The sequence below is a fragment of the Zootoca vivipara genome, chromosome 6, assembly GCF_965207765.1.
Source record: "Zootoca vivipara chromosome 6, rZooViv2.hap1.1, whole genome shotgun sequence".
In the NCBI taxonomy this organism is placed as follows: Eukaryota; Metazoa; Chordata; class Lepidosauria; order Squamata; family Lacertidae; genus Zootoca; species Zootoca vivipara.
The window spans coordinates 68,224,450-68,250,385 of record NC_142589.1 but is presented as its reverse complement, the minus strand read 5'-3'; the positions used below and the strand labels follow the sequence as shown (position 1 = coordinate 68,250,385).

The following is a 25,936-nucleotide window of genomic DNA, read 5'->3' as shown; positions in this document are numbered from 1 at the left end:
ACATTAAATGAATACTTTTATATCTATGTCCCACCTCGCATCTCCCCATCCATCTTCTTTGGCTGAGCAGGGGCAACACATTCATCTGTAGCATATTTAATCACTGTCTTGGGAATGGCATACTGTATGTGACAAGGAACTGCATGGCAGTGAGTTGGCGGAGGTGGGACAGAGGCCCCTCACCTCCAATCCTCTGCACAAAGCACAGAAATGCAACAGGTTACTGCAGAAGGCACTAAACTTACAAAGCTGGTCTGCAGGATAGCATCCACACTGCCTTGTCCTGCACAAACCTTGCAGTTTGTTGCAGTCGTCATCACTCCTTCAAGTATCCCTGCTCTTGAAGGTTAGGCAAGTGACTACTGGAAATGAGGTGTGACAACTGAAAAGGTCCTGTGAAAAACCCTCCCCAAAGAGGCACACCTAAGGCCCAAGTAAACACCTCTTTATTTTCCTTTATTTTCTGTTGCCAGTTTTAACTCTCCTAGTGTTTTGATGTTACTGTTGGTTTTTGTTACTGTTTTTTGAGATTACGTTGTTTAAAATCCAATAAAACACAATTCGATGTAAGGTGCCTTTGACAGCTAATTAGAAAGGTAGAATACAACATTTAATAAAATAAAATGTATTTATTTAGGGATTGTTCCATTCCAAAGGTGGCTAAAATAAAAATGATTGCCTAGTGCCTCCTCTCCAAGTCAAATGGTTTTAGACTTCATTAACCATCATTTAATTGGACAGGAGGTACTGAATAGGTTATGTCATCTTACTGCAAACCATCACAGTTCATTTTGATCCAAAAATACACTTTTTATTTTAATCTCACCACAAAAATACACAATGAAACCATGTAAACAATGCACTGTTTATGCTTTAGGCACATCCCTACACACCAGTGCCTGGTCATTTTGCACTCCCAGTTGGCTTTGATGAACACACCAGCTTGTTGGGTACAGGCAGCACAGCCAAAACCAGAAGAGTGCTAGCATAAATAAGAACTTCTCCCAAACCCTGTTGCTGAAGCCATCCGGAGGTGTCTGAACAAGGAGCACAGGACCCAGTCCACTGCCGTAATCCCAAATTATGAATCGGAGATCCTTCAACCACACTCAAGGTGCAGAGGAGATTGTGTAGGAGTCTGTCATCGACGGGATAAGTCTTGATCAGAATGATAGCCTTCAAGCTGAGCTACCTGGACATCCACAGCTCTGCAAGGGAACAGAGCAGAATGGCATACCGCCTTTAAGGGCTGGAGGAGACCAAAGCAACACAGCCATACTGTCAGAGAATAAATTGCCCATCAGACCAGGCAGCTGCAATTTGTTTTGAGCAGTGGGGCAGCACTCAGCAACCACTCATAGCTGAAAGCAAAATGCCCTTTGCACTAAAAATCGCCAACTTATCCTAAATTCTAAGATATGCATAAATTAAGCAAATTCTATTTCCTGCATACTTTATTCTGCTTCTCTCACATACGAAATGTGTCAAAATGGCATGTGCGATGCCTAAATGCACTAAAAAAATTAATCATAAACCACATTTCTAACTTTTGAGATTACTAGATATTTTCTACATGCTTTCAATCACCACAGCTATAAAGCCTAGAAACACTGCAAAAATGAATACAGACCATCAAAAAAGCTGAATTCTGTGCTATTATTATTATTATTATTATTATTATTATTATTATTAAAGTGATTGTATGGAATCCACTATCCACTATCCTGTCCATACCCTAAATTGTACTTTAGGGAAGGATGAAATCTGGATGAATATGAACTATAAAGCCTTGAGTTCTTGCCTGATCCTAAAACATAAGCAACCCCTTACAGGTCCTTATGAAGAGACAGTGTGGTGTGATGGTTGCAACACTTCACTAAGACCAGAGAGACTCCAGCTCAAATTCCTACCCAGCCACAAAACTTTACTTTAGGCCAGCCATCATTTCTCAGCCTAACTCACAGGATTGGTTGCGGGGAAAGAATGGGTGGAGGGGGAAACTATACACATCACCTAAACTCTTTTGAAGGAGGGGAGAATATGTATCAAGCAATATGAATTCTAACGACCTCTTTTCATAAGAGTTGCATCTAAAGCTGGGGTGGGTGGGAAGAAGAAACATACAGAGAATGTGTTGACACTGCAAAGGCACCAGGGATGACAACAAAGGGGACAACACTTCTAATGATCTGCTCTCAGGTATCCATTATGCTTCAAAGCCAAAGGAGAGGGGCACTGAAAGCCTGGCAAGACATCAGGCAAAGTAAGGCAACCGTTCTCAGCAGCTAGCAAAGACTTTGAAACAGCAGCAATCCCGAGAGAATGCCTCTGGACAGTTTGCAATGAGCAGCGACCCACCTCAGCTGGCTGCGCAGCAACTCCCTCTGGCCCCTTAGCACCTGTAAGAGGGGGTCATCCTCAAACTCTGTGCCATCCGAGTCTGCAAAACAGAAAAATTAACTCCACTTTAAGTGCCCTCTCCTTTTCCTGCCAGTCAAGGCTGTGGAGCTCTCCAATAAATCTCTGCAGGGACCTTCCAAGCTGTCTGTTGTTTATATGCTTAGAACCAAACGGTCAGTGCAAACCTGTAAAAGAACCCACTTCACCAGTGTTTACCATTTCCTCCTGCTCAATTCCCACTTCCACATACTCCCCTGCTCTTGCTCCAGCCTTCTTCACCTTCTACCCCCTCCCAAAGCGCCCACAAGACTTTTCTCCCCTTCTGGGCTGTGCCTGTACAGTATTGTGCCTCTGGCTGTGCCTGTACTTTGACTAAAGGCATGTGGCAAATAGCTCCTGTTACAGCACCAACACTATGACACACAACATCTGTAGTTCTAGATCTGTACACACACAAAAACCCTCGCTCGTGTAGGCACTTTTAGACACCCTGTGTCTTGCTTACTATGTTCCTTCTCTAGCCACATCTCAATTTCCATTCCACCCATTACTGATTTGGTCAATGTGTTCAGAATAGCTGCAAAATCAGAATTAAGCTCATGCTTGCCCAGTGGAAACTGAACAGAGCATCATCATCGCCCGTTGCCAGTGACGGCCACCCAGTGGTCCAGAGTCCAGGTCTAGGTTTCCTGTCCAGAGTTTATGAAATGTGAAGCCAGGCAGGAACTAAAGGAACATGCTTGCACAGGTGAGACGAAATGGACCCCACTATGAATGTTTAAAGCCCTCCATGAAATCCACATATCTGCCATTCCCTCAACTATCCCACCTTCAGCCTGCTCCAGCAGCTGAGCAGCCATGTTCAGGAGCTGGGGATGTGAGGGAGCAGAAACAGCTCTTGGCCGAGCTTCATCCAGGCTTTGACTCTTTGAATTCCTCTTTGGTTTGTCCCTATGAGGACCTGGAGAATCAGGTGGGGAGAAAAGTCTTTCGGCAATCACCTGGATGAGAGAGAAAGCTAGTTAAATCTCCTCCTGTCCTCCTGGGAAGGAAAGCAGAAGTGGAAGAGCCCATTTCAGATACCCCCAAGCAGCTAATTGGAGCTGCTGGACCATGGTTCATCTTCCTTTTCTATAGTAAAGTCATTCCCACAACCCACTGGGAAATCTGCAAGTGTGCCACTTGATTACATTTTGCTTATCTACATAAACTTTCTGAATGTGCATATTTCTTTCCTGGCACAGTGGTCTTCAAGGGACCACAACACATTACCTGCTGAGAAATTCCTTAACATCTGCCAAGATGTCTATGCAGAGAAAGCCTGATGCTTGCCTGCTGTCTGAACCAACCTGGCTGCAACCTCCAGTGCTTTGAGATAATGTCACAGCAGGCCACAAGTCAGTCTGGTTAGCCTGAAGGGAAGCAGTTGGGGAGCAGGCTGCTAAACCAGGTTTGATAACTGGAGGCATTAAAGCTTCCCTTGGGAGCAAGAGGGGCCAGAATCAGGCTTGGGCAGCACTAGAGAAAGGGACCCAAGAGCAAACCAAGTCCGAGCAGGAGATGTGTGTGTGGTGCATGCGTTTGCAGTTGCTGAAATCCAGGTGGTGGAGATGTTCCTCCTTCACCTTCAAAGGGGCAGAAGCCTCCCTAGAAGGCTGCCATGAAAGTGGAAGGAACGAATGAAAAAACTACCTGCAATAAAGAGAAGAGCACAAATACTCCTCTTCCAGCTTTAAACACATTGTCCCTCGCTCCCATGGATGTCCCTCTACCCACCTGACCAAGCCCATCACAGGCATGCACTAAGGCAAACACTTCACATGGGCCACCAGCCAGGCCTGTTGGGTCCCACTGTCACTCCTGTCTGAATTCACAGCACAGCCTGTGAATTTGTATTCTCTCCAGCGGCTTTGCGGAAGGTCAATAATGACGAATAAGCCGTCTTTCAAATGAATGTTCTGTTTGCCAGAACTGATCGTCACTGCCTCCCACATGAAGGGCCTCACATAAACTTCCCTGGAACACAGTTTGAAAACCAGTGAAATATAATGTGGGGATACTTCACAATTTAGCATTTAATTTTTGTTAGCCATAAAGGAAGTGGGGGCAATTGGAACGGGGGGGGGGGATCAAAGGGGAAGAAACGTGTTAAGGATAGAAAGTGTCTAGGTAGAACTGGAAAGGGGCCTGCACTGAGTCAAGCCCTGTCTCAGATTAAAACCTCAGCGTAGTCCTTATTCCTAAATCTTTAGCAGCAGCTGCCAATAAAAGTATTCACATTTGTCTCTGCAACCATGAGGACTAGAAACTGAAGTGCTCACTATTCTGCATGATAGGCCTCTACATCACACTGTGATGACAGCCACAAAGATTGCCAGATATGTTTATACCTCTCCCAAGACATGTTGAATAGAATCTTTTGTGGGACTGACTGGTGGCCCTCGGAAGTCTCTGACTGGTTTGGCTTGGCCCTGCTCAGTTCTGAATGCCTTCTGGTTCCCTCTGGGCTCTGTGTGCACTCTCTCTACAAGGCGGGCTGCCTGTTGATCCTGATGCAAAGTGCTCTGGCCCAAAAGTTTGCTGGTTCCTGCAGGCCTTGGTAGGGGAGGAGAGTCTCGGTATGCAGGGACAGGATCCTCTTGCAGAGTTACTTCCTTCACTCCTTGCTCTCCCTTCCAACCAGTACAATCCCACTCCTTGCTCTCCCTTCCAACCAGTACAATCCCACTGCTGAAAGGAGCGGCTTCAATGAGCTGCGTGGAGCTTAGTCCATTTTTCACAGATTCTGTGGAGCAGCAGGGATGATAATCACAGGGGGTGGATTTCACATGTGGCTGGGCTTCTGATGTTGGCTGCACTCTTCCACCTTCACTCTTCCAACTTGCAGGTTCTGATGGCTTCTGAGCCACTCTTTCTCCCTGCAGGGAACAAAGATTGAAAAATATACATGACTCAGACTGCATCTACTGGACTTTCTGAGATGGAGTAGTGAGATGCTTAGAAGCAGATCCACTCCTCTCTGAATGCTTTGCCATACTGTATAGGATCAATACTATGATGGGAAAGTTGTTTACCTCATCAACTCCTGAACGATTGAAGTGGGGTGGGGTGGGGTGGAACAGCCACAAGCATCTTGGAAGTTATAAAGATGAAGTGGCCTGAAACGGTGCATTAACTTCGCAAGGTTTCTTCCACTTCAGCTCTCAACAACAAGGTAGCAAGAGCTGTGGTCCTCTCATGCATCACACCCTGCCTATTGCTTGTGCTTCTCCATCCTGTTGTGCACTGAAAGCATGGCTCCATCCCCTGCTTCCAAGGCTTTTGGTTTGCAGCTACACAGCACAGAGCAATGGCAAACTCATTCACCTCAAACTCTTACCAGGCTGGAAGCACGGGTTGGCTGGATATGTGGACTCCTCCAAGCTAGAGGGGGCATCACAGCAACAGCCTGGCTCGCTTCCTCCATCTTTCGCCGTAGGCGCCACTGGAAAAGGATATCATCCTCTGGTTTTGAAGAAGAACACGGCTGAGATCTTTGAGTGATATAGTAAGGGAAAGCATTCAGACTACCTAGGGAGGCAGAGAGAGATACGCATGAATGGAGTGTCTGCAGTGAACTTCTGAAAAAGATCTGCAAGATACAGGCATTGTCCATCGCTGTTTTCATTTTGGGATCATCATCTTTGAAAAAAGTGTATCTTGATTTGTCCCCTTTGGTGATAGCTTGTATAATTCACTGGATCTTTTACAGCAGGGAAGAGGAACCCATGGCTCCAAAGATGTTGTTAGACTACAATTCCCATCATACCTCCCCACTGGCTATGCTAGCTAGGGATGATGGGACCTGGAGTCCAAAAGAGCCCGTTCAACTCAACCAGCATATGATAAGGCATGTGTGCTTTTGAACAGGAATTGAATTAATATCAAGACAACACGAATTCTATACCAGTAATTCTGTGACGACTAGAAATTTAGCAATACAAATTTGCACAGTTGCTGTTTTGCCCAGTTTATTCAGCTGCTGTTGCCCTGTCCACGTGAGATCCTGCTCAGCAACGCCTCTGGCCTTTCGAAAGTTACCAAGGATTGCCTGAAGGGCTAGCAATTGGTTTGTTTGTAAATGAAAGGGGAGATTACTGGGATGCCCCTTACCAAATTCTGCCTTTGAGTGATGCACTGAAAGATAGGGCAGTCAAAAGATTTGTACTAAAGCAGCCATCATTCTTCACAAATCACCAAATAAGAACATCCACACTGTTTAGGAGGTAATCAGACTTGCACTCAGCCAGCTACTAGGTTCAGCCAACTTGCTTTTCCTCACATCCCCCCCCCCCCAAACAACACTCACTTTCTGTCATTGTCCTGGGACCACAACAGTGGCATTCCTTCAAGAGAGTTATTCAACCTTGAGCTTCAGATGCTGGGACTACAACTCCAATCACCCCTTACCAGTGGCTAAGCTGGCTGGGGCTGTTGGGATTGGAGTCCAGCAACATGTGGAGACCCCAGGTTGAAAAACACTGCCTTAAGAGGCAAGGTCCTGGATCTCATGTCTTACCTTGCAGCTCGCCAAGGCCAAGGTGATGTGGAGCACGACCAGTCATGTCTGTGTCAGCATTTGTGATGGTGGACGTGGGGGTAGAGCTTGCATGCCTGGAGCTGCTCAACGGGGATGTGCTGCATGCAGAGAAATATATGAGGACAGGCAAGTTATTAGGAAGGAGTAGCAGCTGGGGAGAGAACAGAAAGAGAAGCTGGAAGGCCCATTAGACATGAGGAAGGGCAGCCTAGATGATGAGTGAAATACAAAGGAGGTCAGTACCTTCTATGTAACAGCCTGGCTGCTCTCTCCTGCAGTTTAACAGTCTCGGGGTCCAGCGTGGAAGAATTCTGTGAGTCCCCCTACAAAAGAGTATACAAAGGAATGGGTCAGATAGGAGATTCTATAGCTGGGATGGGGGACTTGTGGCCCACCAGATGTTGTTGAACTCCCAACTCCCATCAGTTCCAGCTAATGGGGCAAATGGTCAGGGATAATGGGAGGTGTAGTCCAACAAGATCCAGGGGGTCAAACATTCCCCACTCCTGCTCTATACGGAAAAGAATGTCAGGATTCTGGCAGCAGGGCAAGGGGAGAAGCTGCAGCACCTATGGAGTGCCTAGTGCTAGCAAGCTCATGACCAAAAAATAGAAGATGGTCAATCCAATGGGACAAAGATCCTCTGATCCTCTGGTGCAGACAAAGTAGGGACAGAAAGCAGAAGAACACTAGTTAAGGTGAAACAGTCCCCAGCAATAATAAGCAGGGAGCTACTAAGACAGAGGAAATTGAAAATGGTCTTCTGATCTGTCAAAGTAATCGGCCAAACCAGGACCAAGCAAGACTCCTGCCTGCCTGCAAATCCTGAAAATTTAAGGTCGCTTGGTTCTTAATAAAAGATCCAAATGGGAAACCAAAAACTAATCATCCTGCTGAGAAGTGCTATAGTGAATATCACAATTTTCTCCACCCAGAGCACAGTCCTCAAAGCAGGACCAACTTTACACATATGATTTCCCCATTAACATGTTTATATTCTTCAAGGAGATCAGGGCAGCATGTGTGGTTATTCCATATTATCCTCACAACAATCCTGTGTAGAAGGCTAGGCTCTGAGATATGACTGGTTGAAGGTCATTCAATGAGCTTTATCGCTCATTAGAACCCATACCTCCAGATTCTGTACAATATTCCTCAACCCTGAGGGCTGAGATTAACAGTGATCCGTAAAGATAACATAGCTATATTATCTCCTTTTCTGATGGACAGAGCAGATCCCTCCCCACTCCTAGAGAGAACCTCCTTACTCACCGAGGGAGACTGGTCCAGAGCAGGACTGAAAAGAGACTGCCTCACTTCACTCTGGCTACTGTCTGCAAGGAGACACCATCATTACAGATTTCTGACTCTCACAGTTCAGACATCTTTGCAAAAAGCCTAATCTGTAGATCTTGGGTGGCTCTAGGCTCCCTCCTTCCCTTCCCTTCCCTTCCCTTCCCCTTTCATCCATAGGCCTGAAAAACTATGTGCTTGACTTTAAGTTATCTTCCAAATTATAGGTGAAGAACCTTGAAGAAGGCCAACATGAATCCACCCTTTGGATGGGTTGCTTGGTTGTGAGCAATGGCTGCTAAAACTATCACAGAACTCCCATGTAATAATGGGGGCCGTCAGAGCCCCCCATCTCACTTTGGATTGCTTTGATACCTTAAAGAAAATACCTTAGAACATATGCAGAGTTATCTGATAACTACAGAGAAGAGGGGACAGATTTAAATATTGTGATTTTAAAAATCCTGGCACACTATTATTTATCTTAGGCCCTCTTCCCAGTTGATGCCAGATGGGCACCTGCAGACTGTGGCACAATGAGGAGGGCCTCTGAGATTATCTTACTGACCAGGTGGGTCTGTGTAGAAGACATTCTCTCAGATAACCTGGTCCCAAGTTGGTCTCATATGTCTCTCTTATGAGAAATGCTAGGACAGGAGCAACCTGTGAACGCTACCCACCACTGCTAAAAAGTTCTACTTCATAGGAATTAACAGATAAGTGCTGGACAAAGACACAGCTCCAATGTGTGTGCCCATATCTAAATCTGCAAGTCTTCAAATCTGAAGTTTTTCCTACCAATAGCAACCACTCTTTTGGCTAGGGCAGCTACTGCTCCAACACAAATCCAATCTTTCTGAGGGCCCACTCATCCTGGTCTGCCTTGAGAAAAGTGTTCCCCATATCGGCACCCTTCTTGTTGGACTCAAGTACCTGAAGTTGGTGATGTCTCCTTCTTGGAGATGTTGCATTCAGGGGAAAACGAGCGGCCGAGCCACCAGAACTGTGCAGAGTGACCATTTGGTGCCCAGCGCTCCCTGCGGTTTGTGGGCTGCCCGTAACGAAATCGTTCCATATACCTGCCCAAGGATCAAAGGTGCCGCATCACAGACATGGACAAAGAACTTTGCTTCAATGTAGTGATCACTCCCAAGCTAGGCTAGAGACTCAATACAGTGGTACCTTGGTTCTCAAACACCTTTGTACGTAAGTGTTCCAGTTTTCGAAAGTTTTTCGGAAGCCAAACATCCAATGCTTTGTTGGCTATTGTTTCTGGGGTGCCTGCACCAATCAGAAGCTGCACCCTGGTTTTCAAACATTTTGGAAGTCAAACTGACTTCCAGAACAGATTAAGTTTGGTGCTTTTGTTTTTGCTATTTATTTTGCATTTTTGTTTTGGAAGCTTTTCCGGTTAATTTGTTTTTGTGACTACTGATTGGTTGATTGTGTGACTGCGGAAATGGATAAAAGCCCCCCATCCAAACAATGACTATGATCAGTACAGGCAAGAATTAAAAAAATAATAATTATCACCTACAGTACTGTCTTATTTATTTTAAAGTATAGTACATTGATTATTGCTTTCATTTTATGGACCAATGGTCTCGTTAGATAGTAAAATTCATGTTAAATTGATGTTTTAGGGGTTGTTTTTAAAAGTCTGGAACGGATTAATCTGTTTCACAATACTTTCTATGGGAAAGTGAGCCTTGGTTTTGGAACGCTTTGGTTTTAGAACAGACTTCTGGAATGGATTAAGTTTGAGAACCAAGGTACCACTGTACTCTGAGATAAGCCAGTATGGGAATTTGCATCCTAGAAACAGACTTGACTGAGGGTATCAAATGTGTTCTTCTTCCAGGCAGTATTTAAACCCAGGACTCCCATCCCTACACAAGTCCAGTAAACTCTTGCTGCTCTGCCCACCCACCCGAGAAGAAACCCTTAGCTAGCAGGCTTACCTGGCAATAACTGAATCGCTGTCTGAAACAGATTCCGGGGGCTTTGGCGAAGCCAGTGCCTTGGTCCCTGTTATCTGCTCTGAAGGAAGGCCCTTTGCTCCCTCGGGAGTCAGAGAGGAAGAACTGCGCTCAGTCGAGGGCCATGATTCATTGAAGCGGCTTGCGGAGTCTGACTCTGGGGGTTTCACCTCTTGGTAGCTGGACCCAGGAAGCAAACCTGGGGTTAGAGGACTCTGTGTTTCTGCCCTCTTGGGAGAGGTGGGGCAATTCTTGTGTTGTAAACGAGACGGGCTCAGAACCTAGGAGCGGGAAAGTGAGTTTTCAGAGTTGGTGGGCCCAAAGGGCTGACATAAACCTTCCAGAAACATTCAAGCCAAGATGTAACACAACTGCCTCTTCCTATTAGCTCCACTTGACAACTGTTTAGTCGTTACATTTTTATCCTACCCTTCCTCCAAAAAACTGAGGGCATCAAACATGGTTTCCTGCTGCCACATCCGTTTCCATCACAAAAATCCTGCGAGGGAGGCTAAGCTAAGAAAGGATGAATGGCCTGTGTCATGGTTGAGCAGGGATTTGAACTCCCAGCATTCTAATCAATATACTTTATTGGCTCTTTCCAGGCCTAGCTCAATCCCCAAGAATACAGAAATGCCTAAAGAAGAGCATTCATGGATAGAACAACACAATGGAATTTTTATCCAGCTCCCAAAAGGGACTGGATCAATAGGGATCCAAAAGACCTGTTTGACTCCCTGCTAGCAGCTCTGCTCCATTTTATTTCTTCGCTAGTGACTTTGCAGCATTATTTGCCCACCTCGTCTCCCTCCACCCCATCTCACCGTATATCGCTGCTCCTGCCTCAGTGGGTGTGCCTGGGAAGGGTGGTAATGGCTCCGCGAACAAGATTGCTCCAAAAAGGGGCTTCCCAGGGTGGAGAAAACAGCCATACTGCGGGCAAGCAAGGAATCCCAGTTAGTGAGGCCCTGCTCTGCCTAGATTGGGCACTTCTTAACAGAAGGAAACCCATCAGGTCAAACCCTTTTCTTCTTCTAGCTCTCATACCTGGAATCCATTATTCTACACCCAGATGTTCAGCTTTGATGGATGTGGATGTGGATGTGGTCTCTACATGCTTTCCTCATGGGATGATCAAAGGCTTCCCAATGTTTGAGCTGTAAACAAAAGAAACAAATACATACATTTTGCCATAGGCCAGGCATCCCCAAACTGCAGCCCTCCAGATATTTTGGCCTACAACTCCCATGAACCCTTGCTAAGAAGACCAGTGGTCAGGGGTGATGGGAATTGTAGTCCAACACATCTGGAGGGCCGAAGTTTGGGCATGCCTGGCATAGGCTTTACTTCTTTTGCATAATTTATTTTGTTTCCAAATGTTCGTAGGCTTTTCCTCCATCCTTCCCTTTTGTTTTTTATTAGGGTATTTCTGGTAATCATGATTTAGCTGAAGGAGGTGAAAGGGGCAAAAAGAAGGAATGAAGAATGGGGGCAAAAATATTAAGATGCAGTTTTGCCAACATAAGGATGGGCACTCAGAGAACTCAGATCACTGCTTTTTCTAAGTGCTCAAAAGCCCTTCATATACACTAGCTCAGTCATCTTTATAAACAATCATTTAAAGGTCAGCACTATTATTCCCACATTGCAGGTAAACTAGGGGACAAGAGGGTCAGAGATTGTGGTTCATCAATGGCTTCCGACAAACACACAGCTGAACTGAGAAGCTCTAGCTGATTCTCATCATCACTATTATAATGGCTCTCAAATACAAAGTTGGCATGTGGATTTTGAAACTATTTCTCACCCCCTGTACCTTGCCTCTGTCAACATGTAACTCAGAAGATTAAAAGATAAAGTCAAGGTGTCATATTCAAAGTCTCACTCTCTTCTAATTCATGCCACTCTCTGCTTCCATCTGCCCATCTATGCCATCTCAAGTACCATCATGAAGCAAAGGCAGGATATAAATCAGGCATCCCCAAACTTCGGCCCTCCAGATGTTTTGGACTACAGTTCCCATCATCCCTGAACACTGGTCCTCTTAGCTAGGGATCATGGGAGTTGTAGGCCAAAACATCTGGAGGGCCACAGTCTGGGGATGCCTGATATAAATGAACAGAAAATTACGTCCTGCTCTTCAACACCTGAAATTGCCTCCTTGCGCATCATCAGTCTGCTCCTCGGGCTATGCAGGCTCCAGCCACCTTAACATTTCTCCACAGCCAAGAATTTGCCCCCATTTGCCTGGCAAAGAAACCAACCACAATGTTCTCAACTGTGGGAATGTTAAACAAAGAAAGAAGAGGCCAGCACTGCAGAGTTGGGATAAAACCATCCTTCATACAAACTTAAGGCCTTACTCTATGGTATGTGTAGTCTATTTGTTAATCCAGCCCAGGGAACTTTATATAAATCCATTGACACAGAAGCAAAACAATTCCAAAATGTGACAAGATCCAGACCTGGGAAATGTTCTAGAGCAGCTAATCTGTTGCACAATATTATGGATTTCCAACTTAGCTGTGGTTCAGAGCAATGAATTATTTGCATAAATGAATTCTTTCCTTCCTGTAGCTAGGAAGGAAATTGCCATGGCACTTGTTTGCGCAGTGTGCAGTTACCAAGGCAACAGTTTTTGTTTTGCCCCCCCCCCCCCCGGGTGAAAGTACCCCATTCACTGACCCTGCCATACTATGAAACAATGAACAGCATGAATTCCATTGCTCTGGGGGAAATGTTATGACTCCAAATAACATCTGATCAAAAGGTGGAGTAATTCCTCTTAGAGCAAAACAGAGCAAGCAACTGGATTGGTTGATATGGGATAGAATAGCCTAGGACTATCACTGGAAGATCAAAGTTATGAAAATTGGACAGAATCATGAGGAAAGAAAATTCAACTCTTTAAGTGCACCCATCAATTCAGAAATCTGTGAGAGCATCTCTGTGCTTTTAGAGTATCTTCCTGTGTCTCTCCCAGCAAGGCAGGTCTGAGATGTCCACCTGCACAACGGAGTTGCACTGTAAGAAACGCTGTAGCCAAAGCAAGTTCTTACTTATTTAGGCCCACACACATCAGGCACAGCTACAGTAAATGCTTGGAGGATAGTTCAGATACGATCATTCAAACATAGAATAGTGAAAATCCCTCCATAGCAGAACCGCCGGCCAAACTGAAATGGTTACCAAGACAGTCTGTTTTGCTAACTATTATGACAACTTAACAGGCTGCTACTTGCAGCCAACATATCAGATCTTACCAATGGCCCTAGGGGCAGGTGGGGACAGTCCATTCCCCTGAGCCCTTCTGCCTGGAGGATAGAACTGTGCTGACTGTGTCAATCCTGAGTCCTCATTTTTTGCACTGGCCTGTACCTTTAAAGCCACACCCTGCCCCAACACAGTACTGAGAAGGAGGACAATGGGGCTTCCCAGCAGACACATGAAAACAAATTTCACTAAGGCCAAACAAAGACAACCAACCATACCCTAGGCCAGGCACGTCCAACAGGTACATCGTCATCCACCAGTAGATGACGGGGAGATCAGTGGCTCCCCACAACTCTGGCTCCCCTAAAAAAAGCTCAAAATTCTTGCCCTGCACCCCAAAGAAACGGGCCTTCCTCGTTCCCCCCCAAAAAACTCAACAACTTTCATCTGAACCCCCAGATCATTGCCAGTTTTTAACTGAGTAGATCGCAGTCTCTTGGGATTTGGCCATCCCTGCCCTAGGCCAACCCCAACCTCTCTCACCACCAAAGGAATACAAGCGAATAGTAAAGAGAACCCACACAAGTGACACTGACACAAAACCCCACACATACACTAAGTAGAATAGAAGCATTGCCACCCTACACCACCCCACTCACCATTCCCCCCTCCACCTCTTCCCCCTTTTTCTTCCTAATGTAACACTAATGTCTCAACAAATGAAACTGATCTGAAACGTAACTTGAAAAGAGAGACATACCACATACATTTGTAAACCAAGAAATCGTTAATAAAAATATATTTAAAAACAACAACAAAGGCCTCTGACATGCTAATGTCAGCAGATGAACAAGAAGCTGGTTGTATATCTGTGAGGTATATGCTGACTGAAAGACCTCTGGACTTTGGTGCGTTGAGAGGGCTCAGCCTCTCTAGGGGGAAATAATCCTTCTCTGCACATTTGTTCCTAGAAGCAAATGCAGAATTTGTTCAGACATGGTGAAAATGAAGTTCCTTACTTAGGCTGCATTCCTATGTGAAGACATCTGAAGGCAGCCCTGTATTGGGAAGCTTTTAATCATTGTTTTAGTGTTATATTCCGTTGGAAGCAGACCACGGTGACTGGACAACTCAGTCAGATGTATGGGGCACAAGTACTGGTAATAAATTATTACAGTATTATTTATTATTATTATTACACTTAGGGATCAAGCCTCAGTGAAGTCAGTGGGATTTACTTCTGAGTAGACATGTATAGGCTTGCACTGTTAGAGAATGTGAACACCACAACTGGAGTTGCCATAAGCAATTCAGGCCCAGGCTTCTATGCCTTATCAAACAGAATAGTTATTACAGCTAACAATACTAAATATGGTGTTACCAGAAAAATAGGGGTTCACTTTAGGGCCAGTCCCCTTACCCGAGTCATAATGGACATATAACATATAGTGGAAAATTTGAAATATCAGTTTTAGCCCCGCATAACCACCTAAACACTGGCAAGGAATGGAAAGTATTTTTCCATGCCAAACAACATTCTAACTGGACATCTCTTCCTGCCAAATGACAAAAGTATTGTCCTCTTTATTTCTCCCCCGCACTGCACTTGTACAGTACATGAAATTCAGCTGGCCAGGCTCATTTCTTTATAATGCTTGAGGAAGCATTAATGATTTTTTTTAGTGGCTACATCTAGCCCAAATGCTGCAAATGCAGAACGAAGACCATTAGCAAGCATGAATGCTATCTCCTAAAACAACTTCACGTTGCATTAGCAGATGACATACAGAAAGGGTGATCCAGTGACCGCTTCCATTACCGCTTTCCAACAGACTACCATGCACTTTGATAAAGTACAGAAATGCTAGAATTCATTCTTCAAACTGTACTGGTGCATTATTTAGTTCTCTAATTCTTTAGTATGGCACATGTGAAAAGAGTCAATGAGAGACAGACAGCAGTCTAAATGGAAAGAGGTCAAAATGGATTTAGAATGCATTTGCAGTATACAAGAACAACACAATTTAGGGAACTCTCACTGCAGAGTTTTCAGGTGCCAGATATGTTGATTCAACAGGATCAAATGAAAATACTGCTGTTCTATTTTAAACTGTAGACTAGGGAACACCAGAAGTGTCACACACACACACACACACACATACACTATAGGCTCAAAAAACACCCCCACAATTATTTTTCTCAGAATTTCTGCCACCATTCCAGTTTAGTGCTAAACCATACTATTTGCAGTGTCTTGATGCAGCATTGGAAGGGTAAATGGGGAACCAGGCAAGGGCACAAGGACATAATCAGCTCAACTTCTAGGCAATCACCAGGTCCAGTTTGCAACAATTCCATTCACTTTTTTGTGTGTGGCAAAGAAAATTAAAGAACAGAAGCAAGCCCCTCTTTAAACTGCTAAGCACAGTAAACATGCACTTGAGTGGATTTTCATGGTCTTTCAGTGCCAAAAAGACAGATCAGATGAGTGTTTTGTATGCCTCAAAATAGGCCACTCATCTGCCACAAATCTTAAATAAGGTCTGAAGTGGAAGCAGCAAAGCCTTAAAACAGAAGCAAAGATTTAAATATCTTAATCCATGCTGCTGCTCAAAAAGTCTTCCCTGGCCCCAAAGATAATCCTCCTCTTGCAATACCCCCAGCAAGCACAGAGATTCTTCCTTGAATATTTGACACCACAGCACTTGATGAAACATGGACGTGCATAATTCATCATTTAACCAAGCGGTGATAATTTAAGCAGACAGCTACGAGAGACCTGTCTAGCATTGAGAGTTAGCACAGAACTTCGCCATCTCTGCAGTGGTGTGGAGATGTCAACTTCCCCTTCTTCTCCAGCACACCACCCATCCTGCTTTTCCACCTTGGCAAACCAAGATCCTACTTCACATTACCTACAGAAATGGCAGGAGCTATTGATTACTCTCATACAGGTCCTGGTGCTGTGAGCAGTGCATCTCCAAACTGCAAGCTTGGGAGCCTTGTCATGTGCTGGCAAAAAGGGTTAATTAAGGCTGCATCAATGTTCCTTCGCTTGGTTTCAAACTGGCATCTTTCGGTTGGCAGGTTTAAAGAATGCCACTGTGGGTTGGCACATAAAGCAGGCTGGCTTTGCATTTTAATAGGGTGGCACAAAGGAAGAGAAAATCTTCAACCCAGATGGATTAAATAAATTGCTTGTGGCTTACTTTATGGCACCTGCTCAGGCTTGAATCAGTCTTCACTGAATGTAGATGTTCTTGCCTGTTTTCTGGCTTGTCCTGCTTTTTGGCATCAGAAGCCCCAGTTGTCAGCATTTACAGGATGAAAGAAAAGAATCCCAGCATTTTCTGTTACTGTTTTCTTTCCCCCTTCCCCCTGTGCAGTTACTCTAGCTGCTACATACACCAGGGGCTACTAATGCAAGTCAAGCTCCACTCAAGCTAATAAAAAAGTTCTGAGTTTCAGTTGGTCAGGGAGACCATCATGAACACAGCCCTTTCCTCAAAAGGGTCAAATTCAGTATCTGTATGATTTGTGGTTGAAAGTCCTCAACATTAGTATGTGACAGCTCTGCTTTTTTGACAAAAGTTTTTCTTTGTATTCCTCTTCACCAGATCCCCAAAATTACATGCATTCTTATAACATTCAAAGTTATGTAGTTCGCAACAGTTACACCATTAGTGATACTTAAAAAAAACAAACTCAGACACAGTATACAGTATTACTATCCCAATCATTTCCATAGTTAGGTCAGGTTGGCAATGCAACTTAGCTTCTGAACCACACAATTCTTGTAATATGTGCATTTAAGTATTTTGTTTCTTATGGGGAAAAAACCAAGTGTTATGGCCTTCTGGCTAAAAAATAAAATGAACCTATTAACCCAATAAGATTAACGGGGGGGGGGGTAAAAGCTTCATATATAGTCCTCTACTAATTAATTTACTAGGTTTTACAGTACTACAAATCAGAAACATCATTGGCATTAGAACAAGGAAGTTGAATACAGTATTTTTTTTCCATTGTTAAGGTTTCTAGAAGCTACAGGTCCTAAGATTATAATTCTGTGAGCACAAACACAAAGGGCCCTTGCCTTGTGTCGAATAAAACAAGTGCCACTGAATTTTCTATGTCTCCTGCAAAAGGTCGGGAGAGGACAAACCCAAAGCATAGTGAAGGACTGCTACGAAAGAGAAAATATATTAACCATTGGAGGGGGCAGGTAAAGAAAGGGCTAAATGCAGAAATAACTGAATACACCACCCTGGTCACTGAGACATTAAGGGACACAAATAGCAGCCTCTCCTGGGGCCTTCCAGAGAGATCAGGACATTCCTCTAAAGAGATGAGAACATACAGATGTGCAATTCATACTCTCACCATACTCTCACCCAACCTATCCTATTACACAGGAATGGGCAGGGACACACCCCATCAGTTCTCTCTTGCAGTGACTCCCAGGACACTCCCTGCATCTGCAAGTGAGGCCACAGCTGGCTCACTCTGCTGACAAGCCAGGTTGCATTGCTTTCACTTTGCCAGAAAGCTTCAGAGAAGGCAGGTAGGATTATGATTTCCAAATAAAACCAGAGTTTTCTGCATACTGAAGGAGCGTCTCCACCCCCATCGTTCTGCCCAGACACTGAGGTCAAGCGCCGAGGGCCTTCTGGTGGTTCCCTCGTTGCGAGAAGCCAAGTTGCAGGGAACCAGGCAGAGGGCCTACTCCAGTGGTTCCCAACAGATGGGGTCCGCGAGCTATGCCAGAGGGGTCCGCAAGATGCTATTAGAATAAAAATATATTAAATATATTTCGTATGATAACAGATTTTTTGTTTTGGCTGCTTCCTGCATGAGCAGAGTCTAGTGCAAAACTAGAATTAGATAGAGGCAGTAGTTCTGCTGTATGCCGTTAGGTGGCGCTTCACAAACACTACTGTTTTGCAAAGAGGCAGCGCGCGCATTCTACTAACGCTCACCTCCCCAAGATGCTTTGCGCGCGTCGGCTTCATTTGTGCACTACTGCACAGGTACCCTGTCTTCTCCATTCCCCTCCCTCCTCCTCGGTGCGCACTGCCTCTTTGCAAAACAGTAGTGTTTGTAAACAAAGCATTGTTTTTCGCGGAAGCTACAGTTCGCGTAGTTAAAAATGGACTGTTGGTTAAAAATATAAAATATAAAAAGACTCTTAATTTGGCTCTCACTTTTTAATTTTAGGATTAGGAATTAATGGGGGTCCTTGTCACAATAGCGGCTCGATGAGGGGTCCTCAAGAAAATTTTGTTGGGAACCCCTGGCCTACTCAGTAGTGGTGCCTGCCCTGTGGAACGCACTCCAATCAGATGTCAAAGAGGAAAACAACTACCAGATTTTTATTTATTTTTTAAAATAATTTTTATTAATTTTAATATAAACAAAAACACACATATAAAACAAACAAATAAATTTTACAAATCTTATTTCTTGACATTGTATTTGTGACTTCCTCAAATCTCTTCTTCCTGGTATTCTTAATATCTTAATCTAGACTATGGCGGATTTTCTAATCTTAACTCAAAATCTTTCCCTTAAAATATCACTTTATCCTCCTCCTTCTTCTTGCCCCATCACCACGGGTCCCCTCCTGCCACGAGAGGAACCCGTGAGCTGCGGCCTTCCAAAGGAGATCCATTTTTGTGTCTGGGTTTCCCTCCACCCCCTCCTCCCACCTCAGAGCACCCCCTGCCACCAGGTGCTTCCGAGTAAAGAGAGGGAAAGAGGTAGTTCTCTGCCCAGACACCTATCTAAACATAAAAATAATAACTACCAGATTTTTAGAAGACATCTGAAGGCAGCCCTGTTTAGGGAGGTTTTTAATGTTCAATAGATTATTGTATTTTACTTCTCTGTTGGAAGCCACCCAGAGTGGCTGGGGGAACCCAGCCAGATGGGCGACATATAAATAATAATAATAATAATTTATTATTATTATTACTAGTGCAAAGAGGTCATCCGATTCTTAGCAGCCCATTAGCAGATACAACAGCAACGCTCTACAGCCTCAGAAACTATAAGCCCTAGGAATAGCTAAACTAGCCACATATTATTATAGACTTAAACTCCACCTTTCTAAAAAATATGTATTACTCCCTGCTAGTAATGGGAGACTGCTGCACCTGGTAAGTATGCCTTGGCCCAATGTTGCAAATAAGGCCATAAAGGTTGCTAATCCATTGGGCTACACATACCACTGTAATGGGATAATCCTAACCTTGTCTGCCTAGAAGTAAATTCTGTTGAATTCAATGGGGCTTATTTGCAGGTAGGAAAGATTGCAGGATTGCAGTCATTGGCAGCATGCCAATAAGCTTGAGAAAGAACAATACTTCCCATTTGCCAAAGAAGTAACATGGTTATGCGCTATCCCCATAACGTAACTCCAATGTAAACTGAGTGTCACCTGTATTTCTAAACTACTGTAGTTGCAACCAATTAATTGTGGTTGAAAGGACAGAAATGTTTGCTCCAAACCTCAGCTCCATCTTCATGAGCTCTAAAAATGCCAGATGTTCAGAACTATGACTGAATTTCCAAGTGGCAACTTATTTGGAAGCAACACCGAATGAGCAACTGCAGTTTAGTACATATAACAGCTGATTGCAGAAATGAGTACTACTATTATTACATATATAACTCAGTTTTCGAACTTAATCTGTTCTGGAAGACTGTTCGACTTCCGAAAAGTTTGGAAACCGAGGATCAATGAGCTGGCTGCAAAGTCAATGGAATAAAATGAAAAACGCGCCTCTGAAGCCGTTTGGCTTCTGAAAATCGTTCAAAAATGGAAGCATTCACTTCCGGGTTGTCTGCATTTGGGTTTCGAATTGTTTGGCTTTCGAAGCATTCAGCAATCAAGGTTCCACTGTGTGTTTGTGTGTATAATATTTGTATACCACCCTTCATCCAAATATTCACAGAGTGATTTACAACATAAAAATACAAAGTGAGAACACAAAATGCATAATAATAAAAAAACAAATAACCCCTTACCAGAATAGTCTGACAAAATAAAGGCAAGGTTTATTACTCCTGGAAACACAAAACCATTATAAGTACAACATACATGTGACCATTATGAAGTCATGAAGTTACTGTATATTCCTGCGTATAAGACTACTTTTTAACCCAGGAAAATCTTCTCAAAAATCGGGGGTCGTCTTATAAGCCGGGTCGTATTTCTTATACGGCGAGTATATCCCAAACTCTAGATTTTACTGGAAAAGTTGGGGGTCGTCTTATACGTCCAGTCGTCTTATACACCGGAATATACGTTAACTAACTGGAGGAAAAGAAAGAAAGTAAATTCTGAAGCGGGGGGGGGGGTCTACATATCTACCAGTGGTAATTTATGAAGGACTATGGAAGGGAATAATAGGTTTGCTCTCTGTCTATTACCTGCCCACCCCAGGTTCAGATTACTGGTTATAAGTAGTGGTGCTTTGCTCCCAACATGAACTAGAAAAGCACAATTCTTGAAGACTGCAATCTAACACACACTTACTTGAGGATAACTCCCATTGAAATCAGTGTGACATGACTTCAGATAAGCATGAATATAGTCAACCTGTAAGATTGCCAAACGAATAGGCAGAGGTAGTAGAGCTATTCCTGCTTAATTCCTGCAATCTTAATTCCTGGAATTAAGCAGGAATTAAGATTGCCGGAAGAAATATCAACAACCTCAGATATGCAGATGACACAACCTTGATGGCAGAAAGTGAGGAGGAATTAAAGAACCTTTTAATGAGGGTGAAAGAGGAGAGCGCAAAATATGGTCTGAAGCTCAACATCAAAAAAACCAAGATCATGGCCACTGGTCCTATCACCTCCTGGCAAATAGAAGGGGAAGAAATGGAGGCAGTGAGAGATTTTACTTTCTTGGGCTCCTTGATCACTGCAGATGGTGACAGCAGTCACGAAATTAAAAGACGCCTGCTTTTTGGGAGAAAAGCAATGACAAACCTAGACAGCATCTTAAAAAGCAGAGACATCACCTTGCCGACAAAGGTCCGTATAGTTAAAGCTATGGTTTTCCCAGTAGTGATGTATGGAAGTGAGAGCTGGACCATAAAGAAGGCTGATCGCCGAAGAATTGATGCTTTTGAATTATGGTGCTGGAGGAGACTCTTGAGAGTCCCATGGACTGCAAGAAGATCAAACCTATCCATTCTTAAGGAAATCAGCCCTGAGTGCTCACTGGAAGGACAGATCGTGAAGCTGAGGCTCCAATACTTTGGCCACCTCATGAGAAGAGAAGAATCCTTGGAAAAGACCCTGATGTTGGGAAAGATTGAGGGCACTAGGAGAAGGGGACGACAGAGGACAAGATGGTTGGACAGTGTTCTCGAAGCTACGAACATGAGTTTGACCAAACTACGGGAGGCAGTGCAAGACAGGAGTGCCTGGCGTGCTATGGTCCATGGGGTCACGAAGAGTCGGACACGACTAAACGACTAAACAACAAGTAGAGCTATTAAAGTGCAAGGAAGAAAACACCTTCAATGAACAGACAACTGCCCCTACATTTGTCATAAGAATTTTCACTCCTAGAATCTACATAGATTTTAAAAAGTTGTGAAAATACTTTACTGTATTTTAAAACGTTTTGAAAAAATACATTGAATTTTGCATAGCTCGCTGTCGCCATCTCGTGTCACATTTGTATATTGCGCTTTACAACACATTTAAAGCCTTTTTTGCAGCTGTGTAGCTGAGTCTGGACCTTACTAATTGCTCAGCTAACATCACAGAAGACAGGCAGCTTATATACTGTGCTCAAACACATTTCATTATTACACATACCACATGCAACTTGGCAATTACCCTCTTTTTCAGCGTAGCATTTCATGATTAGTCAAAAGTTCATCACAATTTACAACTCTATGCCATGCAATTACCTAGGATGCAGCAAGTGCTTTGATCTTGACCACGGATGGCGACCAACTTGTTTGGGGCTTGAAAAACAAAACTCATTTCATTACAGGTTTCACCATCCACACATTCACACTTCTGCAACCTGGAAAGGCACAAATCTCGATCTTTTTAAAGAGAAAGCAGGGGTTTTCCATAGTTTTAAGTAAGCCCCACAAGTCATTTCAAAGTTTTGGAGCTGTGTCAGTCGCTCACTTCCAACTCAAAACCTGATCAGAGCCAATTTACAATTCGTGTAAATTGCTGGGTTGTTATTTTTTTATGATCCCACAACCCAAGGCAAATCTGAGGTACAGAAAGTTCAGCATCAACAAAAGTCACATAAAGCCAGAAGCCACAGGGGTTTTAAAGCAGAAAGCTTCCAGCTAGTCACAGACCCATAACTACAAGTGTAAAAGCTGATGATGAGCGAGAGGCTCCAAAGCAAAGTTCACACATTCCAAACACTGGTTTAAAAATAGAGAGGTCCTGCAGATTACCGTAGAGCCTGGAGCAATATTCAGATAATAACCAAATGGTTTCAATGTGTTTATCAAAGCACTGCAAAAAAACGCAACCTAGGTGGGACCACTATTACATGTCACATCTTTAAGGATATGCTTAAAAAAACAACATGTGAATGCAACAAGCTTGTAAGCCTGTGTTTGCAAATGCAAATAGGTACATGTCAGATCAGAACCAGCTGAAGCTCCCTCTTGAAAATACATGCACAGGGACAAACCTAGGTCTGTTGCCAGGTAACGTGTGAAATAGCCTAAACATGTTAAGTTTCGAGAATCATACCAAACGAATCCCAAACAAGCAAGTCTAGAAATGAATAAATCTATGGGGTGGCGTATTTCAACGCACAGGGCAATCTCTTCTGCTCTGCGGGAGTTAATTCCGGGATAATCTCCAACCTAAACTAGAATTCACAGCCAACGGGGCCTGCATTTCTGAAAACAATACTCCCTGCACACAGGAAAATCTAACAGCCACAGCTGAAGGGAATAGAGCTGGCTTAGTTTACTACACAAACACAAACACATAAGGTTGCCAACACACACCCCTCCCCCCCCCCGCCGGCAGGGTCCAGCTCATGTGCCCTTAATAGGAACGCTAGAAGCCAAAACTTAGCAGAGGAAGCTTCTTCCACCACTGGAATCTCCATGCCTGTTACTTTCTCCAACTATATAGGCAGCACTTTTTTTCTAAATAAATGTTATTGGGTACTCTCATTTTGACTCAAGAAAATCAGCATTTTATAGTTCAAATCGGGAAAAATAAATACAGTAAATGGACAAAAGTACAAAGAGTCACAAAATGTTTAGGGGTATGCGTGTCCCGTGCCCCCGTCCCCAGGAAACCCCCCACTATGTATAGGTGTGTTTTTCTCTGCCTCTACCGTAGCTGTTCACGGCTCATTATTTTAGCAGCCCCTCCTCAGCTCTTCCAGCAATACGATTCGATGATACTGACAAGCCTAAGGCTGCGACCCTAAACACCATTACCATGGAGTAAGCCTGCGTAGGATTACACCGCCAAAACACACTTACCTGAAAGTGAATCCCAAGGAATACTGCTCTGCAGCAATCCCTTGGGATTTTGCGCCTGGAGAGCGGCCCCGGATTCAGTGATCTCTGGCGCCCCTTCCCCGGGGCCTAAAGCCCTTCTTCCCGCTCAACCCAAAAGAAGCTTGCCGCCTTGGCCGTCGCCTAGCAACCGAAAGCGGAAGTCGCTGCCCGCGGAGGATGTCGGGTGCGCGGCTTTTTCAGTACTACGATTCCCACAAAGCATTGCGCGTCCGGGAGGGGAATATACGCCTGGTGGCTCCTCAGTTCCGGCCGGGCGCACGCACAAACTACAAATACCGTCATGCTCTGATCCAGAGCACATAGTACTACTGTACTTGCTTGGGTGCAAGTCCCATGGGCGTAGCCAAGTGGGGGGGGGGCTAATCATCAAAAAGTATTGAAAAAACATTTAAAATACTCAATTAACTTAGGTTCTGCCCCCCCCCACAGCAGCAGCCTGTCCCCCGTAATGGCCTCTTTTGGGGGGAGGGTTTTTTACCCGTGATCTCCCAAAAAAGCTCAACTGTTTGGTCCCCCCCCCCCAAAAAAAAATCCTGGTTATGCCCATGGTAAGTCCCATTAAACTCAGCACGACTTATTTTTAAGAAGGCACTGCAAGTACAGTACGTGACTAACTGTAATAGGAGTAAAATAAAAAAAATTCTGTTATAAGAATCTTGAGGTCATATATATGTATATATAATAATTGTTCATAAAACATGTACATGAATGTACAGTACAGGCACATGTCTGAAGCAGCACAGGAAGACAGGCCTTTCTGACACCATTTTGACTCTCTCTCTGACCAGGTGTTCCTCTGCAAGGAAGAAGGGGGGTGGGGGGAACCTTCTCATTGTCTCAGGAATTAAAGTGATAACCCTGGCATCCTGATACCTGACTGCCAGACAAAAGGGTGTGATTAACTTGGCTGGGAAACAGGGAAATGTAAATATCTCTCAATTTTGTTGATTAGGTTTTGGGGGCAGGGGGCAGGGTCCAGGATGCTCAGATTACTGCCACCAGACCTCCCCGTTCATGATGTGCCTATGATGAATCTAGGGAGGGGGGGTCTTGGGCTACACCCCTTCTGTGACATATGGATGATGCTTCTGGGGGGTGGGCTGAAACCAATTTCAAATCTCTTTTTAAGCACAAGACATCTTTGTTTGGGGTTCCTTCCTTGTTCTCCGGTGTGAGAGGAAGGACCCTGTTGCAACAGCAAAAATAAAAGTGCCTTGCTTCGGACGTCCTGGTTTGGTCTCTGTTATTTGGTGGGCAGGAGACGCTTAAATTCGTCTGCTTGCCTGGATCCTTGAGCTCTCCCTGGGTCAAGATCCATTTCTCTGGGTTCATAGGAACCAGCTTAAATTTTACAACAATTCCTTCAGTAGCACCTTAAAGACCAACTAAGTTTTTATTTTGGTATGAGCTTTCGTGTGCATGCACACTTCTTCAGCATGCACACGAAAGCTCATACCAAAATAAAAACTTAGTTGGTCTTTAAGGTGCTACTGAAGGAATTTTTTTATTTTACTTCGACCCAGACCAACACGGCTACCTACCTGTAACCTGTAATAGGAGTGTATTTGTAACACTCTGAAAACTAGCATGTACGCTAGCTAGAGTAATCCTGTGGCCTGTTTACTTGGAAGCACTTTAGAAGTATTTAAAAAGGATACCGGGAAACAAGTGCACTCTGGTCAGTGACCGAAATAAATTGATTGATTCATTCATTCATTCATTCATTCATCGGGAAACAATTATTCTTCCCACCCACTGAGGCAAGGAGGACACAAAGCATTAGATCTGTATTATTATTATTATTATTATTATTATTATTATTATTATTATTAGGAAACACTATTCTAGCACTAATACAGCCCTCCAGCAATGATACCGAAAATGCAGGTGAGCATTTCTAACAAAAGGCAGGGCAGGCATCTTTGAGA

The 25,936-nt window shown here is 44.1% G+C and overlaps 1 protein-coding gene across 2 annotated transcripts; it reads right to left on the bottom strand.

Annotated features, from left to right (window-relative positions):
- Window positions 1–609: 609 nt before the first annotated feature.
- Window positions 610–24,137, bottom strand: PROSER3 (proline and serine rich 3). 2 transcript variants are annotated; one of them, XM_088671134.1, is made up of 13 exons: window positions 23,970–24,137; window positions 11,299–11,408; window positions 11,076–11,184; window positions 10,234–10,532; window positions 9,206–9,351; window positions 8,252–8,313; window positions 7,223–7,302; window positions 6,959–7,077; window positions 5,780–5,970; window positions 4,791–5,318; window positions 3,230–3,401; window positions 2,359–2,440; window positions 610–1,208 (listed from the first exon to the last, which is right to left on the bottom strand). In XM_088671134.1, the coding sequence occupies exons 2-13, from the start codon at window positions 11,307–11,309 to the stop codon at window positions 1,142–1,144; spliced, it is 1,866 nt and encodes a 621-aa protein (XP_088527260.1). In that variant the 5' UTR covers window positions 11,310–11,408; window positions 23,970–24,137; the 3' UTR covers window positions 610–1,141. The 2 variants fall into 2 exon arrangements, with proteins under 2 accessions (XP_088527260.1, XP_088527261.1); XM_088671135.1 differs by lacking the exon at window positions 23,970–24,137 and adding an exon at window positions 12,399–12,421.
- Window positions 24,138–25,936: the final 1,799 nt, after the last annotated feature.